This window comes from Sus scrofa, chromosome 7 (assembly GCF_054392235.1).
Source record: "Sus scrofa isolate SSC_HxYL_T2T_F1_AM1 chromosome 7, Sscrofa_HxYL_maternal_Yorkshire_Landrace_v2.0, whole genome shotgun sequence".
Classification (NCBI taxonomy): Eukaryota; Metazoa; Chordata; class Mammalia; order Artiodactyla; family Suidae; genus Sus; species Sus scrofa.
In genome coordinates, this window is record NC_139389.1 from 23,989,217 (window position 1) to 24,010,565 (window position 21,349).

The 21,349-nt window shown below is 37.3% G+C and overlaps 1 protein-coding gene and 1 pseudogene across 1 annotated transcript; one reads left to right on the forward strand and one right to left on the reverse strand.

The window, feature by feature from the left end:
* Window positions 1–553: 553 nt before the first annotated feature.
* Window positions 554–9,791, reverse strand: LOC146401365 (olfactory receptor 10C1-like). Its single transcript, XM_084970478.1, has 3 exons — window positions 9,635–9,791; window positions 1,076–1,514; window positions 554–839 (listed from the first exon to the last, which is right to left on the reverse strand). Exons 1-3 carry the CDS (start codon window positions 9,789–9,791, stop codon window positions 554–556), a joined length of 882 nt encoding a protein of 293 aa, XP_084826604.1.
* A 3,515-nt stretch (window positions 9,792–13,306) lies between these two features.
* LOC146401366 (olfactory receptor 2J3-like) lies at window positions 13,307–14,237 on the forward strand (annotated as a pseudogene).
* Window positions 14,238–21,349: the final 7,112 nt, after the last annotated feature.

Consider the following 21,349-nt stretch of genomic DNA (forward strand, 5'->3'; position numbering starts at 1 on the left):
TATCTTTTGGTAAAATGGGCATATATGGTAAAATACACATTTTGGTCATTAATGAACATCAGTAGAATTATCACATCTTTTTTTTCCAGCTTTATTGAGATAAACATGACAAATAAAATTGTCAAGAGTTAAGACTTAAAATGTATAATGTAAGGATTCAATATATGTATCCATTGTGAAATGATTACCACAATTAAGTAACACATTCATTGCCTCATATAGTTGTCTTTTGTGTGTGTGTGTGGTAAGAACACTTAAGATCTACGTTGTTAGCAAATTTGAAGTATATAATACAGTATTATTAACTACAGTTACCATGCTGTATGTTAGAATGGCAGAACTTATTCATTCTATACTATGAGTTGTCACAGTAGCAGTCACAGTTCTCCATTCCTTATCATATTACCACTATTATATGAAGAGTTATTAATCCAAAGGAGGTTTTTACAAAAGATTGGCAAGTACATTTCTTTCTTTCCCTCTTCTTCTTTTGTTTTCTCTTAGATTGAGTGTGCATCTTTTTCAAAGAGCAATTTGTGTCGTCTTCTTGTATCTACCTATGAGTCAATACTTTTTTCTTGTCTAGAGTTCTCCTAAGAGCTGCCTTGACTTCCTTGTTCCGTAAACTATAGATGATGGGGTTGAGCATGGATGTCACCACGGTATAGAAGAGGGCTAGGAGTTTATCTATTCCTGGTGAATGGCTAGCCTTGGGTCTCAAGTAGGTGACAGATGCTGAGCCATAGAAGAGTGTTACTACAAGTAAGTGGGAAGAACAGGTGGAAAGAGCTTTTCGGCCACCCTTAGGTGAGGGCATGCTGAGCACGACAGTTAGAATTCTGCCATAAGAAGCAATGAGTAAAAATGGGCTGGAAATGCAAAGGATGGCCACAGCAAAGACTGCAGCCTCATTATGGGAGGTATCCCCACAGGCAAGTGCCAGGATGGGGGGAGGTCACAGAAGAAGTGGTCTATTTCACAGGGGCCACAGAAGTCCAGGGAGAAAATATAGTTGGTCTGGCCCAAGCCTACCATGCATCCCACTCCCCAAGAAACCATTGCCAGATGGACACACACTCCACGACTCATTCGTGTTGCATAGTGAAGTGGGGAGCATATGGCCATATAGCGGTCAAAAGCCATGGCGGCCAAAAGACAGCACTCACTGATACCAAAAAATGCGAAGAAAAACATCTGTGTGGCACACCCCTCCCGAGAGATTCCTCGGGCCTCGCTCACAAGGCTCTGTAGTATCTTGGGTATGACAGAGCACGTGTAGCCAATCTCCAAGAGAGACAGGTTGGCCAGGAAGAAGTACATGGGGGTGTGGAGGACCGGGTTGGTCCAGATGGCAATGGCTATGAGAGCATTGCCTGCCAGTGATGCTAAGAACATGAGCAGGATGAGGGTAAACAAAAGGAAACACTGTTCAGTGACCTCAGAGAATCTGGCAAAGGCAAAGCGTTTGACAGACATGCTGTTGTCCTGCCACAAGGAACAGTTGAAGGTCATGCCTGAAAAAAAGAAGGCAAGGTCATCATCAAGAGTCTTTCAGAAGGAAAGATGAATCTTTCTCTTACTCTTAACAAACTCTCGTGAGCCAGAGAGATAGATATCTTTTCTGCTATTCTAAAATTCAAAGTTTGGAAGTTACCCTCATCTTGAAACCAAATCCTATTGTATGTTTATTATCCTGGTTGATTTGTCAGAAATATATCTGGTGAGTAGACATATAATGGAAAAAAATTAAGTAAAATTCTTTCTCCTCTCTTTTTTTTATCATTTGCCAAATACTACCAAATAAAGGTCCTCCCATACCTACCTATTTCTTTCCTATTCTTTAGCCACTGACTTGCTTTCTTTACTCATTTATTAAACACTATTTATTGAGCAAAGAGTATTTTGAAAGTATTTTTCAGTTACTATTGTAGGTCCTGGATTTAATATGTAAAAAAAGATGGAAAGAAGTAGACTGATTCAAAATTCATAAATGTGAAGTGGCAACTCTGCACGATTACAGGGACCATCAGCGTATATGACTATTGAAAAAGTTGCTCGCACATCAAGTATTTTATTATAAAGCAGTTACACTTATGTTAAAGTATTATTAAGCATTTGCCTTGCACTGTGATTGACTTAATTATAAAATTTAATATCTACGTTTCCCACATAGCAACTCAATTCAGTTAAGGCTGTGGCAAAGAAAACAGACAATAGTTTACTTATTTTTTTTTAACCCCAAATATTTTCTTAGATGTCCTGACTTCTCAATCATAGCCTATGCAGTTGCATAGAAAACTCTGGATGTGAAGAAATTGTCATCCCTTTTGTCAGTTAAAAACATAAACGTATATCTTACTCATTCTGTCTTTGTGGATCTGGGACAAATTGCAAGTTTCCCTGGTGACTCTGATGGAAGGAACAAGGCGGAAATTCCAACCAGCAAAAGCGAATGCCTGACTCTTTCTTAACTAGGGACATCACAAAATTTCATTTCATAAATATGTCTCGCCATTTAGACTGTAGACAGCAAATGCCTGTGCTGTGGGTTGGTGTCAGAGGGTGTGGGAATGAGAGAAACCTGCTGGTGGATGGCCCACAGTGTGGGCTGACGGCACAAAGGCTGATGCCTGCTCTTAGTCATGTGATATTCTTAGACCCTCAGGGTGAATTAAAAAGACATCCTGTGGTAAGTACTTTTTAAAACCTCACAAACTTCAGAGACAGTTGAAAAACTGAGATATCTGAGATAGTGAAGATCTGTGAATGCTTCTAAATATTTAAACAGTCAAAGAAGGATACTCTGTCTAGAAGTAAATATTAAATACTATAGAAGTAAATGTATAGGTCTCATTAGAAGTGAGAAAGCAAGCAAATGTTAAATTCTCTTCTTCCTCGCTCTCACTTAGAATAATTTCACATCAGGTAAAATCAGATTTTTTTCATTACACTTTCTATTGTTTTCTGGATTTGCTCTCTGTTGACCTTTTGTTGGTTGACCTGAGATCCATGTACTAGAGGTCAGCTTTGTGTACATACCAAGAATGTTTAATTTTAATCATTGCCTACAGAAAGAGCTTGAGATATTCAAGGCAGGTGTCAGGGGTCTGCAGAAAGGAGCATCCCAGGCAGTACAATTTGGCATGAACATTCTCTGTCTCCCATCTGATAATATTTTCTTGACCTAAAGTTTCTGATTTATCATGTCCACATGAAGGAAGGATGATGAAGCCCTTCCCATCTTTCTTGCTGAGTCGTTTTGTGTTAAACGTGCCAACATTGTAGAGGCAATGATGAATTCAAAATAAGAAATTAAAGTGTACTTTATCACCCTCAAAAACCCTTGCCCTTTAGAAGTCTCATGTTACAAACTCATAGGACTCTGCATACAATATTGTCTGCTATTGCCATTATATAAAAATAACCTGTATTAAGAATCAGTCACCACCTGAATATGCACTGTTTTGTTAATCTAAAGATATAGGCGTTTCATGCCCAATGATAAACTGTTTTATAGATTCCTGCTCAGTGTAATGAAAGGTCAAGTGGTTATTGAACATTGACAAGATTCTGCAGGTTTAAATCTTGAGATGGAGTTTTAATGATAGCTGGATATCTGAAAGAAATACATCGAGAAGGAGAAAAGATAAAGTTAGTAGCTCATGGCTTTGCTTCATGTGTCACCTTACCCAGCCCAAGATCCAAGACATGCACATTCTCTGCAGCTCTGCTTTGGAAATAACCCAGCAGAATTGATTCATTCGGAGTCAGCTCCACATAATTAGGACTGTTCTTAACTGACTCAGTCCCTTCTTAATCTCTTTTTTCATAATGAAATGTTTATTTCCTATCAGCCAAAGGAAAACATAAGATAATGATTAGATATTTTACCTGAAACACTTAGTACAGTGCCCAGAATACAATAAAAACTCAATAAATATTAATCTTCATTATGCTAAAATTATCATTTCCAAAATGCTTGAATAGTAGATATAATTTATGTAAATTGGTCATTAAATATTGCATAGATGATATCCCATTGCTTCCCCCCATTTATTCATAGTTATTTCAGCGTCACTTAGTATTTTAACGAAGTGATGCCTTAACATAAGCTAGCAGAAACTGTTTTATCACTTGATGGGAATAACAGGTACAGGATAATGGAGGCATTTCCAATTACCCAAAGATAAGAGATATGTCTATTTCCTGGGAAATAATTAATTTAGAATAACTTACAGCAGTTTTCTGACTGGGTCACTGGTAAACTGAGTAAATTTTTATAGTCTTCAAAGAAGGAGAAAATAACTGATTAAAATAATGTCCAGAACTGAATAATGCTTTGAGTGTTAGCTATTCATTTTTACACTTTAATCCATCTTATAGAACCCTCTTAAGAAATCATTTATATCACATACCTTTAATCATAATTTTTGAGGGAAAAAAGTAGATGATATTAGCTTCTGAGTAGCCACTCCCTGATTTTGTCTGCATGCTCTCCTTATAACCTCCCCACATTCAGAGGATGTAAATTTCCCCAGTCCTCACTTCTAAGACTATGCACTGAGAAGCTTTTGTTGTCATCAGGACCTTGTCTGATTCCAGGAATATTGTGTCTCCCGAGGGAGCATTATGTCCTTCCCAGCAATGCCCTCAGATACACACACACACACACACACACACACACACACACACACACACAAACTCACACACACTCACACACAAGCATGCAGGTCTGTGCTGATTATATGACATATATTTTAACCTTTCTCATCTGAAAAAAAGGAATATGAATATGTTTTACTTCATTCCTTCCCCCTGTTCTGAATCCTTATCATGCCTTTCTTTCCCAGGAGACATATTTTCTTCTCACTAGAATGTCAGAAAGTAGTTTGATTCTGTCTCTCAGGAATTGCAGTGGACTTGTCTGTCTATTTTTTTGTTAATTATGAACATTTAGGAAGCAAAATGAATATATATAAAAGGTAATGTAAAAACAAAAGTAAAAATAAATATAGAATATAATGAGTAACCTATATCATAGATAACTGCTATCATAGATAACTGCTGTCATAGACTGTGTGCACAATGTGATATTAATTCAAGTGACATGTACTGGTGGAGCCAAATATTTGACACTGTTGGCTGTTAATATGAAATGCTCAGATTTAAAATTTTTGTTTGAATTAAAAATTCATCATCAAAAATAAATATGAAAATGACAAGTAATTTCATATATTATATAGAAGCAGTTAGTACTTATTCTGATTTTTTTTTTTTTTTACCTTTTTAGGGCTGCACCCACGGTATATGGAGGTTTCCAGGCTAGGGATCTAATTGGAGCTACAGCTGCTGGCCTACACCACAGCCACAAAAAAACACATGATCTAAGCTGGGTCTGTGACCTACACCACAGCTCATAGCAACGCCGGATCCTTAACCCACTGAGCAAGGCCAGGGATCGAACCCTCAACCTCATGGTTCCTAGTTGGATTCCTTTCCACTGCACCATGACGGGAACTCCTATTCTGGTTATTTTAAAAGATTCAAATTAACAAATCATAATAATTTTCTAGTTACACATGAGTGTGACAAAGAGCACATTTGTTTCTATTAAAAGTAATAAAGAAAGCCTAAGAGTCAAAGATATATGCTAGGATGATGAAAAACTGTAAGGTACTGAATTTTTTCTTTTTTTTTTTGTCTTTTTGCCATTTCTTGGGCCACTCTTGTGGCATATGGAGGTTCCCAGGTTCAGGGTCTAATCGGAGCTGTAGCCACCGGCCTATGCCAGAGCCACAGCAACGCAGGATCCAAGCTGGTCTGCGACCTACACCACAGCTCATGGCAACGCCGGATCGTTAACCCACTGAGCAAGGGCAGGGATCGAACCCGCAACCTCATGGTTCTTAGATGGATTCGTTTCTGCTGTACCACGACGGGAACTCCCTGAATATTTATTTTTTTAAATGAAATAAAAAGTGGGTAAAGTATTGAATAGCTATTTACTGACATGATATAATGGCAAAGGAGAAAGACCAGGGAAGAGGAAGTTGTCATTCGGATCGAAAATCCTCCTTATTGCAGCCCCATTAAATGAATTATGCACAGGAGGAGAACAACATGGCAGAGTAGGAGGATAGGGGACTCCTTTCCTCAATGAACACATCAAAAATACATCTACGTGTGAAACAGTTTTCACTGAAAACTAACTGGAGTCTGGGAGAAAGATTTCTGCACAATGAAGGCTGTAAGAAATATCCACATGGAAGAGAACCATCAGGTCAGGACCTGTGCCTCTGGGGAGGGGACTCTGAGGAAAAGAGAGATTTCATGGGCAGAGATCCTCTCCAGGGAGTGAATGGTTCCAGCCATAAATCAGGCACCCCAGCCCTGGGGTCCTACACAGGGAAGACAAGCCCCCCTTGGCTGGTTGGAGGGCCAGTGGGACTACCAGAAGGGCTGTGGGAGGCCCGGACTTCACTTCTGAGGAGCACATGCACACTTACTTGCTCCTGAAGCATGAGGAGAGGAAGGATTGAAAACTGCTTGAGTAACTGGCCAGTACCACAAGCCTGTCCTCCAAGCTCATGTCCCAATCTGAGCCTAGGGAATGCTCCAGCCCTGCTTGTTATAAGATGCAGCTCCACATTTATGTTTTCTTTTTTTTTAATAATGATTTTTATTTTTTCCATTATAGCTGGTTTACAGTGTTCTGTCAATTTTCTACTGTACAGCAAAGTAACCAAGTCACACAAATACATATATATATATGTATATACACACACACACATTCTTTTTCTCACATTATCCTCCATCATGCTCCATCGCAAGTGACTAGATATAGTTCCAGTGCTATACAGCAGGATCTCATTGCTTATCCATCCCAAATATTGCATGTATTAACCCTAGATTCCTAGTCCATCCCACTCCTTCCCCCTCCACCTTGGCAACCACAAGTCTGTTCTCCAAGTCCAGGATATTATTTTCTGTGGAAAGGTTTGTTTGTGCCATATATCAGATTCCAGATATAAGTGATATCATATGGTATTTGTCTTTTCTCTTTCTGACTTACTTCACTCAGGATGAGAGTCTCTAGTTCCATCCATGTTGCTGCAAATGGCATTATTTCGTTCTTTTTATGGCTGAGTAGTATTCCATTGTGTATATATACCACATCTTCCTATTCCAATCATCTGTCAATGGACATTTAGGTTGTTTCCATGTCTTGCCTATTGTGAATAGTGCTGCAATGAACATACGGGTGCATGTGTCTTTTTTAAGGAAAGTTTTGTCCGGATATATGCCCAAGAGTGGGACTGCTGGGTCATATGGTAGTTCAGTGTACATTTACATTTTCTATACGCTCTCTCCTCTTTCTGGGACCCTTGTAAGATGAACATTGGTACCATTAATGTTGTCCCAAAGATTCCTTAAATTGTTTTCATTTTTTTTAAATTTGTTTTTCTTTTTGCTATTCTCATTTGATGATTTCCATTAATCTATCTTTCAGATCACTTATACATTCTTCTGTTATCACTTAGTCTGCTGTTCATTCCTTCTCATTTTTTTTTTCATTTTAGTTATTCTTCAGTTTTGACTGGTTCTTTTTTTTTCTTTTTTCTGGCTGACCCATGGCATGCAGAAGTTCCTGGGCCAGGGACCAAGCCTGAGCCACACCAGGGTCAACCCCAAATCCTTAACCACTAGGTCACCAGAGAACTCCTGACTGGTACTTTTTAAAAATTTTTAGTTCCTTGTTAAACTTCTCACTGTCTTCATCTATTCTTTTCCTTAATTCAGTTAACATTCTTAATACTGGTACTTTCAATTCTTTATCTAATAGATTGTTTATTTCAGTCTCATTAGTTGTTTTTTCAGGGGTTTTCTCTTGTTCTTTCAGTTGATACAGGTTTCTCTGTATTCTCGTTTTGCTTACTTCCCTCTGTCTCTATGAAACTAGGTGAATGGTTACCCTCAGCGGTCTTGAACAGGTGCATGTATTTGGGAGCATCCCTATACAGTTTGTGGGTGTGCAGTGGCTTTGATGGAACAACTGGACTTGATGTGAGCAAAGTCAGATCTTCAGTATGTGCTGGTAACTATCACCTTGGTAGGAGGTGGGGCTAGAGATGAAGGGATTGGGTCCAGAGTTAGGTGTAAACCAGGACTTACCCTCTGCCCAGTGGCCATCACCACTGTATAGGGGGCCTGGGTGGGACCCAAGTTGCTGGAGCAGAAACCCTGAGGGTTGGGTCAAGCTGGCTCTATTTCCATTTTGTGTGTGCGCTTCTTCCCAGCACTGGCCCCCTCAGCCCCAAAGGGGAGCAGTGCTTGAACCGGAGAGGCTGGTGTGTTTATTTGGCAATGGTCTGTGAATTTGGTGTGGTCTTTTAGCCTCCAGAGATCTGTTTCTGATGTGCTGTCTGTGTAAGTGCCAGTAATGGCTGCCCCCTCCCTGCTCAGATGCCACTTAGGTTTTGAGCTGTCATAGCATCTCCTGCTGAGATTTTTCCTTGGTCATGGCAGCGCTTCCTCCAGTGTGGAGCTATGAGTGTTTGTCTAGCTCAGAGTGGGGCAGTCTCATGAAACCAGTCAGGTAGTCACATGGTTTCAGTTGGCCGTTTGCGCACTGCTTTGGGAAGAAGCAAGAAACTGTTCTAACTAGGACAACTCCTTGAAGGGCATTAATTGCTACTTTGGGATTTACTCTCCCAGTGGCCCCATTCAAGGAAGGCAAATTGCAGTATTCTTTTGATTCCATAAAGGCACCATTTGCTCTAGGAAAAGAGGTTCATCCCTTGACACATGAGATCTTTTTGGTAGACTCACAACTCTCTCTTGTGTAGCAGTGATAATCATAGTAATTTTCAGCCTCTGCTTTCCTATTCTGATGTCGCAAATTAGAATGTATGATCTGGGAAGTCATTTATTTTGGTGATTTGAAAGAGATGAAAACCAGCAATCAGATGGTTCCACACATAAAGAAGCATAGATCAGGTGGACAAATAAGGTAATGTGGACAGACACAGGAAGGACAGAAGTGAAGGGAGTTGTTTGAATGTTACTTAAATGCTAGGTAAGAGTATTAAAGGACTAAAGTAGGAAAAAAAATAAGCTGACCAATGATATGGGGATGGGGAAGAGAAACTCATGTCTACCACATGATATTTCTTCCAAGATGTCTTACTTTAAAAAAAGAGAAGAGATATTTCATTCCATAACCTGTGAAAGCAACCATTGATGAGATCTTTATTTCCCACTCCTCTGGTAAGAAGAAATTTAACCATGAAGTTCCTACCCTTTCTCTACTTACATTTGGTAGTTTTATTTTTTTTTTGTGTCTTATCTCATATCCCTTTCTCACTTCTGTAAGAATGCTTAAGGATGGGTCATGCAACAAGTAAATATATTATATAGCTGCTTCTTTGTTTTAATTACTGTTTCATGCAGCTGTATAAGGAAGAAGAAAATTATATCTGCATTAGAAGAAGCAACACCTGCATTTCTTTTTGTATTTCTCATGATATACTAGCTCCTATTCTAGGGAAATTTTTTAGAATCTTGGAACTTTCCCGTCATCCCTCAAATGTCAGTGACCTTGAATTGAAATAATCTTTGTAATTTACTAACTGACCATTCCTATTTTTGATTCGGCCATAGTGAACTTCTTCATCATCCATCAGGCTCAACCACACCTTCTTTGGGGAGGTCTGAACTTTAACCTTGGGCGGGAAGTGCCTCTTTCCAAGTTTGTCCTTTCTTGGATACTGTCTCTTGGTCAAAGATATCATTTAGAGTTCTAATTACATTTTTATAGTTACTCTCCTTCCATAGCATAATAATTCTATTTTTATGTGATATTTATTTTTCCATTATAATTGATTTATAATTTTTTACATTAATCTTCTGTTTAATTACAAAAAATTTCTTATAAGTAATCTACTGTCTGATCATCTTGCATGGTTTCTGAGCTGTAGAAAGTAGTCTAGATTAGTAATAATTAGTTAATGATTAACAGTTTTAAGGCCCAAATCAGTCTTACAGTCTTGTAGTTAAATTGTTCCTAACTTTCCTGTTGAAACTCAACCAATTACCAACTGCTAACTTTTTCAAGAGTTGCACTTATAAATGTGAACAACTAAAAGACTCTCAAAGAGGTAAGCACAAATGGCTCTGCTATGATTTCTTTCTTTTTTTGGTTATAGCTTGTTAGAAAGTGTGAGGGGAAAAAATTGTCTATGAAAGGAGGGAAGCAGAAGTGATGTGGCAACACTGAATGAGGCAAAGCATTTACAGAGAGAAGGAGGGATATTTATTTATTAAACATTTCTTTTTTTCTTTCTTTTTTTTTTTTGGTCTTTTTAGGGCTGTACCCACAGCATATGGAAGTTCCTAGGCTAAGAGTCAAATCAGAGCTGCAGCTGCTGGCCTGTGCCACTGCCACAGCAATGCAGGATCCCAGCCACGTCTATGGCCTATATCACAGCTCACGGGAATCCTGGATCCTTACCCACTGAATGAGACCAGGGATTGAACCTGCATCTTCATGGATACTACTTGGGTTTGTTACCCGCTAAGCCAAGATGGGAACTCCAAGGAGGTATATTTAAATGGTAGTTGTTATGCCTTGTTACAATAGCTACATAACAAAAGGTAGTGTTAATCCTTCCTATGGAAGACTGAAAACCCACAAGAGAAAAAAGAATCACTTACGAGTTATAACTATTTATGAAATGCACTTTTTTTTTAACAAAAATGGGTTATGGGATGGAAATCCTGTGAAACTGGATTGTTACGATCATTATACAACTACAGATGTGATAAATTCATTTGAGTAATAAAAAATTAAATTAAAAAATAGATAAGTAAATATAAAAAAAAAAGAAATGTAAGATTCTCTATGCAAAATATAGAGTTTGCTCCGATGATAAGCCATAGTAAACTGAGCTGTTTGCATTTTACAGGTTCTACATTTTTATCAGGAGGCTCACCAACTTTGTGCTTAGCCCTGAGCAGAAGGTCTTGTAAATGAGCCTTCAGAAGAGAGGTGCATGCTCAGATTATGCACATAGGGCAGCTGCGTAACGTAGACTTGGTTGTTACTGATTCTCCTTGTAAAAAGAGTTTTAAATAACTGATGGGAAGTGGATATTATATATTAGGATCCTCAGGATCTTTACCACAATCTGAAGAATTAGACCCTGAGTCTTCTGTTGGCTGCGGAATTTTTTAAAAAATAAAAATGCAATGAAATAATACCTCACTAATAGAAGGTCTGTTGAATGCCTAAAAAGGCAAAATATATTAGATGATAAAGTCATTTAATGGTTTCCATAAATATTCAGAATTCTCTAAGTTGGAGAATAAAACTATATGTAGACATTTAGAATTTAAATATGGTTTCAGTTATTGTCCTAAATAAAAAGAAATAATGTAGAAACCTTCTTGAGGTCCTATGTTCCAGTTTCTCAGCCCTGTGATATACGTATATACACTTTCAACTTTAAACACTAGTAGTCAGTTTACTCAATTTCTCATCCTGCCTTGCTTCTTTGCTCTCTCAATGAAGCTATATCTTCTTTTTGCTAAAAATTTCTCTTTTCAAATCAGTTATATTCACATGTCTTTTTAGGCATTTAATCACTATCTCCTTGTCTATTTTCACAGATCTATTCATGTGAATTAAGACCTTCGGCTTTGTTTGTATCATGAATAATAAGTTGATGTGCATGTGTCCCTGTGTCTTTTTTTTTTTTGGTATCTCTAGTTAGTTTTCAGTTTAGAAATAAACTGTGAGTGCAAGTAAACAAATAGGAAGAACAAGTTTTTCTATAAGAAAATTTAATTGAAGCTCAATATTTTTCACCCCATATAAACACCTTGAAATAATAAGTAGATTTGATATTGTTCATTGTAATTTATATATAAGATTATTGGGATTACAGTTATTCTGTTTTCTATAATCACATAAATGGAAATTGTGTAAAAATGATGAAAAGAAAACTAAAGCTATTTGTTAAAAAAAGATTATTTGTTTCGTGGAAATTTTCTTCTTTAGGTCTGCTAGGAAATTTTTAAGTTACTGTTTACCCAGATGTCACCCTTGGATGAATGAGAAGAACTCAATAGTTAAGAAGTTATTTTTCTTTTTTTCAATTTTTTTATTGCTATTTCCCCAATACAATTTTTTTTCTCTATAGGACAAATATCTGGAGGAAATATAAAAATTAAAAAAATTATATTTACTTTTTGTAACTTTTTTTTAAATTGTTATTTCCCCCAACACACTTTTTTTTCCCCACTGTACAGCATGGGAACTCAGTCACACATATATGGGAAAAAATTTATGTATAATTTTTGCAACTTTATATTCTGGTTAAATATCACATTTACAGAAAAGTTTTGAAAAAGTGGTATAAAGAACTATTAACCTTTTAATCAGATTAAGCAGTAGTTTATATTATTATATACTATTAACCTTTTAATCAGATTAAGCAATAGTTTATATTCTGCCTGAAAAAGATTTATTCTATTACCCATCCTCTCTCTCATTTCCCTATCTCTCTCTCTCTCTATCTATCCATCCATCTATCTATCATCTATGTGTCTATTATCTATCTATCATCTATCTTCATTTTGAATTCTTCATTGACTTTGATGTTTTTGAAGAGTGTAGGCCGACTATTTTATCCACCTCATCTCAGTGTAAGCTTGTCTCATGCTTCTTCATTATTAAAATCAGGCTGTGCATTTTTGGCAGTAATATGACTGAAGTGATTTTATATTGTGTTCAACACCCTGTATCAATAGTCACATGATGTTGGTTTGTTTCAACATTGGTGACATTAACATTGATTACTGGGCTGTGGTGATGTCCATCAGGTTTTCTGTTGTAAAATCTACCACTTTTCATTTTGTAATTAACAAATAATTTGGTGGAGGATATTTTAGACAATGTAAATTACTCATCATGTCTTTCTTCACTAGTTTTTAGCATTCATTTGTGTTTTTCTAACTCTTCTCTTACTTCTCTATTTATCATTTAGGATCTTGGTGATAGAAATAGCTTTATCTTCCCTACTATTTATTTAGTCTTTTTAAATTTATTGGTATTAGTTTGTGGATTCTTTTTTTTTTTTCATTTATTACCATCACAGTTTCACTTAGTGGCCAAATTGTCTTAGAATTGAACAGTGGTAGGCCTTTCAAACTGGATCGTGTTTCTTTTTCATGTTTTCCTGTGGTTTGTAGACTATTTCCTTACTTTTTGGGGTGTGTATGTGATTCTCTTCTCAGGTAATAAGAAATGAATGATGATGGAAAAAATCAATGCAACTTTGGAAGGCTACTTTGTTCTACTGGGTTTTTCTAATTGGCCTCATCTGGAAGTAATACTCTTTGTGGTTATCTTGATGTTCTACTTGATGACATTGATAGGCAACCTGTTCATCATCATCTTGTCATACGTAGATGCCCATCTACACACACCCATGTATTTCTTCCTCTCAAACCTCTCTTTTCTGGATCTCTGCTATACCACCAGCTCCATCCCTCAGTTGCTGATCAACCTCTGGGGCCCAGAAAAAAACATTTCTTACAATGGTTGCATGATTCAACTTTATTTTGTCCTTGCACTGGGATCCACAGAATGTGTGCTACTGGTGGTGATGTCCTATGACCGTTATGCAGCTGTATGTAGACCCTTGCATTACACTGTCCTCATGCACCCTCGTTTCTGCCATCTGTTGGCTGTGGCTTCTTGGGCAAGTGGCTTTACCAACTCAGCACTTCATTCCTTCCTTACCTTTTGGGTACCCCTGTGTGGACATCGTCAGGTGGATCATTTCTTCTGTGAAGTTCCAGCACTGCTTAGACTGTCATGCATTGATACTCATGCTAATGAGCTGACCCTCATGATCACAAGCTCCATTTTTGTTCTCATACCGCTCATCCTCATTCTCAGCTCTTATGGTGCCATTGCCCGTGCTGTGCTGAGGATGCAGTCAACAGCTGGACTTCAGAAAGTCTTTGGGACATGTGGATCTCATCTTATGGTTGTATCCCTGTTTTTCATTCCAGCCATGTGCATATATCTCCTGCCATCATCTGGAAGTTCTCAAGACCAAGGAAAGTTCATTGCCCTTTTTTATACTGTTGTCACACCTAGCCTCAACCCTTTAATCTACACCTTGAGAAACAAAGATGTAAGAGGGGCAGTAAAAAGATTAATGGGGTGAGGTGAGCCTGTGTATCTGTGACATTAATAGAATAATGGAGCATCTCTTCACCAGTGAGTGGTTCATCCTGCCATCTATTCATCAACCACTCCCATTTCCTCACTCTCTTAGTATTTATTGAGAATATACTGTCACAGGTCATGGAGTTTGTGGTAGTGGATATGAATTAAATGCAATCTGCCTAAATACTAATCACTCTCTAGTGGAGAAAATAGCCATGTAAAATCAAGATAAAATGTCAATGTTAATTTTTTCAGTGCACAAACCTAATCAAAATATCTTTTTCTTAATTGAAAATGCAACACAAAATTTGTTGTAAAAATTGATAAAATTCAGGTTAATTTCCTATGGAAAGATGATATTCTTAATTTAAAAAACCCTAGAACATGTCTTTTAATTTCTTGCCTTGTAGGCAGAATTTATCATAACATTTGACTTTTGTCTTTGGTTTAACAAAAGACATAGTGAAATACTTTAGATATTTTCTCCAACACTATTATTCTATTTTGAATACTAGTTACTACTGACAGGAAGTTTGGTCTGTATTCTTTTTTTTTTTTTTAATCTTTTTTAAGGGCTGCACCCATGGCATATGGAGGTTCCCAGGTGAGGGGTTAAATTGGAGCTGCAGTTGCCAGCCTACACCACAGCCACAGCAATGCCAGATCCTTAACCCACTGAGCGAGGCCAGGGATCAAACCTACGTCCTCATGGATGCTAGTGACATTTGTTTCCGCTGAGCCATGACAGGAACTCCTGGTCTGTGTTCTTTAATATCCCATTATCATAGTAAGAAAATAACGTCTATGAGTTGTAGCAAGAAGGCCTCTGAAATAATGCAGCAGAAGTAAGCATCTCATATTTCTCTTTGTTCCCCAAGGTAGTGAGATGTGTAAAGGAGGTGGAAATAAGCTGTAAAGCTGTAGATGTGTAGCTCGTAAAGTAATGGTCATCATAGGCTAGGTGTTGTTAGATGACTTAAGTGCTTAGAATGACTGCATAGCTTAAGAAGAAATACGGAATATGTGAGGCAGAATTAGTACTAGGCTCTGAAAAAATGAGTTGATACATCTGTTAGGTACTTGAAAGAATAACTTGAAAATGTATTGGAGGAGTTCCCGTCGTGGTGCAGTGGTTAACAAATGCGACTAGGAACCATGAGGTTGCGGGCTCAATCCCTGCCCTTGCTCAGTGGGTTAAGGACCTGGTGTGGCCATGAGCTGTGGTGTAGGTCGCAGATGCGGCTCGGATCCCGAGTTGCTGTGGCTCTGGCATAGGCTGGTGGCTACAGCTCTGATTAGACCCCTAGCCTGGGAACCTCCATATGCCACAGGAGGGGCTCAAGAAAAGGCAAAAAGACAAAAAAAAAAAAAGAAAAGAAAAGAAAAAGAAAATGTATTGGAAAAATTTTGTGATAACTATATGAAAATGTTAGCTTTTTAATTTTTAATCTTGATCTGATTTGAATATCTGTGGTTAGAAAGTTTGTTATGAAAATCAATTTACATATTTTTTCAAATAAATAAAAAATGTTTTCTTTGAATGTAGACATGGCATTTGGAAGTTCCCTGGCCAGAGACCAAATCCGAGTTGCACCTGCGACCAATGCCACCGCTGCGGTGACCCTGAGTCCTTAACTTACCATGCCACAGCAAGAACTCCATAAATAATTTTTTTAATTAAAGTAACAGTTTTGTTACCTATATTATTGTCACCATTCCCACTCAAATAAGTGTACTATGAATATAACATTTAAAATGGCACCCATATTGAGCTAAAGTGGAATAAGGCTAAAGGACAATTCAATGTAAAGTAAAATATTGGCAACACCTGAATTTTTATGTAACTCAAATGTCAGTTATAGTTTTGGGGGCCTCTAAAGTTTGGATATGATTGATTCAAATCCTATTCCCTAAATTTTCAAAATGCACAACATATCCCCAAACTTCCCCTCAATTTTTTGTGTGGTTTGCAATTACATTGATTCCGGTATATTTGTCTTCTTTGTTGTCTGTGATTCTTTATCTCCAACTAGGTATAAAAAATAATATGGTATATATTAATTTGTCCTTAACCTACTGTTCAAAAAATGAAGAACAAGAAGCATGTATATAAAAGAACTTTTAATAAATAATGGGGTCATGTAGAATAGATCATCATGGAGCAAAAAACTTTTAGAAACTTAAAAAACATAGCTTAGTTCTTTGAACCATCTTATACTTATCGAAATCTTATTGGTTGGGACACCTCTTTTTTTTTTTTTTTTTTTTTTTTTTTTTTTTTTTTTTTTTTTTTTTTTTTTTTTTTTGTCTTTTGTTGTTGTTGTTGCTATTTCTTGGGCCGCTCCTGCGGCATATGGAGGTTCCCAGGCTAGGGGTCGAATCGGAGCTGTAGCCACCGGCCTACACCAGAGCCACAGCAACGCAGGATCCGAGCCGTGTCTGCAACCTACACCACAGCTCACGGCAACGCCGGATCGTTAACCCACTGAGCAAGGGCAGGGACCGAACCCGCAACCTCATGGTTCCTAGTCGGATTCGTTAACCACTGCGCCACGACGGGAACTCCTGGGACACCTCTTGTGATACTATCTAACAAAAAAACTTTGAAATTTTCCATCTATTTTCTTCCCTTTCTGCTTGCAAAACATATAAATATATTTTTCTATGTGTAGACTATTTTTCTTGGAATGCATAATTTTAGCATATATGATTCTTAATCCTAGCCATATTATTATATATTCTATTTAATTTATAATTTAAAATAAAGATGTTTCAAAAATTCCGCTAAAGATGAACAAGATGATATTGTTTTTTATTGTTTATATTTTCAAACTATTTATATGAACCTTTTGCAATTTTATCACAGGCATGGTATAGGTATGTTTTTTCTCACTTTGTAGATAAGAAAACTGAAGGGAAGAAGATGTATGACTTACCTAAGCTTAAATAACTTGTATATAACAAATCAAGTAATGACAGTAGATTTGCCTGAAGTCCCCCCCCCTTTTTTTTGGTATTTTTTAGGGCTGACTCATGGCATATGCAAGTTCCCAGACTAGGGATTGAATCAGAGCTGCAGCTGCCAGCCACAGCCACAGCCACAGCCACAGCAACATGGGATCTGAGCTGTGTCTGCGATCTACATCACAGCTCACAGCAACGCCTGATCCCTGACCCACTGAGTGAGGCCAGGGACCAAACCCCCATCCTCATGGACACTAGTTGGATTTGTTTCCCCTGTGCCACAACAGGAACTCCCTGAGTTCCTTTCTTATGGCCAATGCACCGAAGGTAAACTAGAAGGTCTGAGACCCTACCATTGCCAACCCTAAAATTAAAGCCAATATTAGGTAAATTGACAATCACACGGCACACATTAATTTGGGTCACAGACAACTTTACTGAAGAGCTAACAATGAATCCAGCCTTTTCTCAGCTAAGAATGGAGGCTAAATGCACTGAAGGACCACCTACTTTTTTTATACCAGGAAATTTCTACTCCCTATCTGGACAGTGTCTCCCAATCTCTGTCCACTTCATCTCGCACCTGTTCCTGTGCAGCACATTCCCTAAACACATGCTCAATTGTAGCTTCTGAGTCTATCTCAGCAGTGCAAAATGATTGGCACAAATATGTCATTGGATAATCACAGAAACTAGCTCTGGCTTCCAGCCCAGATACACTCATCCTCTGCTTTTTTATTGGCCTCAGTGTCACATATTGTATCTCTTTTTACAAATGTGAAGCTGAAAGGCCACTGGTTATCACATGCTATGACAACAGCAAGTAGTATCAAGCATAATAAATTTTCAAGTACAAATTTGCCATATTCTATTTATAATTCAGTACAATAAAACTTAAATAAAAAAAGATAGTATAGATTTCCTATAGATTTTCATCAGATTTCACAATGTTAGTATTTTACTATGAGTGCTTTGATATTCTGTCTATAATAATGTAATATTAATGTGCATTTCAATATTTTTCTGAAATATTACAGAATATAATGCAACCTAGTCCTAAGTGTTCCTGAGAGTATTTTCTAAATTAAAGATCACATCCAGGATTTCAAATTGAATTTAAGTGTTATATTTCTTGTGCTTTAATCTGGAACCATTTTTCAGTTTTTCTTTGCCTTTAGTGAGCTTAATATTTTTGAAGAATACAGATCATTTGCATCATACAATACTGTTCAATTTAGATTTGACTAGTGTTTATGCAGAATGAGAATGTTCATTTTTGACAGTAATACCCACAGCAGTGATATTGTGTCCGCTTGAGTGCATCTTTTTTTTTTTTTGGCTTTTTAGGGCGGCACTTGCATGCAGCATATGGAAGTTCCCAGGCTAGGGGTCAAATCTGAGCTGCAGATGCTGGCCTACTCCAGAGCCACAGCAACGTGAGATCCAAGCTGGGTCTGTAATCTATACCACAGCTCATGGCAAGGCCAGATCCTTAACCCTCTGAGTGAGGCCAGGGATTGAACCCGCATCCTCATGGATACTAGTTGGGTTCATTATCCACTGAGCCACGATGAGAACTTCTCGAGTGCATCTTGTTAAAAAAAAACTGACATTTATTTTTCTATTATTGGTGATATGAATTTTGAACACTTGGATAACATGGTGTGGGCCAGGATTCTCAACTATAAAGTTACTGTGTTTCATTTGGTATTCATGAGAACCTTGTGGAGAGACTGTTGAAATTAGGTAAATTCTGTTTTCCTTTATTTATTTGATATTGAGTTTTACTTATTGATATTTTAATTTTTTGCTTAAGTTTTGTTGATATATTGATGTACAACATAAGTAAGTTCAAGGTGTACAATGTGGTGATTTATACATGTATATACTGCAAATGTTTACCACAACCATGGTCATTAACCCATCTATTCCCTTACTTATTATACTTTTTTTTTGTAGTAAGAGCATTTAAGATCTATTCTCCTATCAACTTTCAAGTATATAATACAGTATTGTTAATTATGTCACCAGGTGTAAATTAGATACCCCAAATTTATTCATTTTATTTTATTATTATTGTTTTTAATTGAAGTATAGTTGATTTACAATGTTATGCACATTTCTGCTGTATAGCAAAGTGACCCAGTCATACATATACGTATGTGTGTATATATATATACATACACATTCATTTTTTAATATTATTTTCCATTATGGTCTATCTCAGTAGATTGGATAAACTATGCAGTACAACCTTATTGTCTATACATTCTAAATGTAATAGTTTGCATCTACTAACCCCAAACTCCCAGTCCATCCCACGCTCTCCCTTCTCTCCCTTGGCAACCGCAAGAGTGTTCTCCATGTCTGTGAGTCTGTTTCTGTTTTGTAGTTAGGTTCACTTGTGCCCTATTTTAGGTTCTATATGTCAGTGATATCATCTGGTGTTTGTCGTTCTTGTTCTGACTTATTTCACTTAGTATGATATTCTCTAGTTATATCCATGTTGCTGTGAGTGGCATTATTTTGTTCTTTTTTATGGCTGAGTAGATTTTCATTATATATAGGTACCATATCAATCCATTCATCTGGTGATGGACATTTAGGTTTTTTCCATGTCTTGGGTATTATGAATAGTGCTGCAAAGAACATGGGGGTAGATGCTTCTTTTTGAATTATGGTTATGTATGCATATAAGCCCAGTAGTGGAATTTCTGGATCATTTGGTAGTTCTAGATTTAATTTTCCTAGAAACCTACATACTGTTTTCCATAGTGGTTGTACCAATTTACATTCCCCCTAACAGTGTAGGAGAGTTCCCCTTTCTCCATACCCTCTCCAGCATTTGTTATTTGTAGACATATTAATGATGGCCATTCTGACCAGTGTGAGGTAGTACCTCATTATAGTTTTGATTTGCATTTTGCTAATAATTAGTGATGTTGAGCATCTTTTTATGTACCTACTGGCCATCCATATATCTTCTTTGGAGAAATATCTATTTAGGTCTTCTGCACTTTCTTTTTCTTTTTTAAAAATTTTATTGAAGTAGAGTTGAATTACAGTGTTGTGATAATTCCCACTGTACAACAAAGTGATTCAGTTATACATATACACACATTCATTCTTTTTCAGTTTCTTTTCCCATAAAGATCATCACAGAATATTGGGTGAGTTCCCTCTGCTATTCAGGAGGTCCCTGTTGGCCAATCATTGCATATATCCCAGTGTGCATATGCAAATCCCAAATCCCCAGTCCATCCCTCCCCCCACATGTTCCCTTTGGTAACTATAAGTTTGTTTTCAAAGTCTGTGAGTGTTTCTGCAGTATCTTTTTTTCTTTTAAGATTCCACTTATAAGTGATATCATATGATGTTTGTTTTTCACTGTCTAACTTCACTTAGTATGATAATCTCTAGGGTCATCCATGTTGCTGTAAACAGCATTATTTCATTCTTTTTCATGGCTGAATAATATTACACTGTATATGCATATACTATATCTTCTTTATAGACCAGCATATATTTGGGCCTTGTTTTTGTATCCATTCAGCCAGGCTACATCATTTGGTTAGAGCATTTATTCCATTTACAGTTAAGGTAATTATTGACATCTGTGTTCTTTTTGCCATTTTGTTAATAATTTAGGATTTGTTTTTGTTGGTTTTTTTTCTTCCCTTCTTTTATTCTCTTATCTTATGGATTGATGACTATCTTTAGTGTTGTGTTTTAGTTCTTTTTTATTTTGTTTTTGTCTTTTTAGGGCTGTAACCACGGCATATGGAGGTTCTCAGGCTACGGATCAAATTGGAGCTGCAGCCGCTGGCCTACACCACAGTCACAGCAACACCAGATCCAAGCTGCATCTTCCACCTACACCACAGCTCATGGCAACACTGGATCCTTGACCCCTGAGCAAGGCCAGAGATAAAAGCTGTGCTCATGGATACTAGTTAGATTCATTTCTGCTGAGCCACGATGGGAACTCCCTAATTGATTTTTCTTATTTGTGTGTGTGCGTGTGTGTGTGTGTGTGTGTGTGTGTGTGTGTGTGATCTTTATGATTTCCTTCCTTCTGCTGACTTTAGGTTTTGTTTGTTCTTCCTGATTCCTTTTTTTCTCTTCTCTTCTCTTCCTCTTCCCCTT

What these genes read in the sequence shown, in the direction of transcription:
- LOC146401365 (XM_084970478.1), bottom strand. Translation starts at nt 9,791, where the DNA reads ATGATATCTTTGACCAAGAGACAGTATCCAAGAAAGGACAAACTTGGA. An exon ending in CCGAATCAAAAATAGGAATG is followed by an intron (nt 1,515 to 9,634) that starts GTCAGTTAGTAA and finishes TCTTTTTTTCAG; the next exon opens with GCATGACCTTCAACTGTTCC. An exon ending in ACACGAATGAGTCGTGGAGT is followed by an intron (nt 840 to 1,075) that starts GTGTGTCCATCT and finishes TTCTTATGGCAG; the next exon opens with AATTCTAACTGTCGTGCTCA.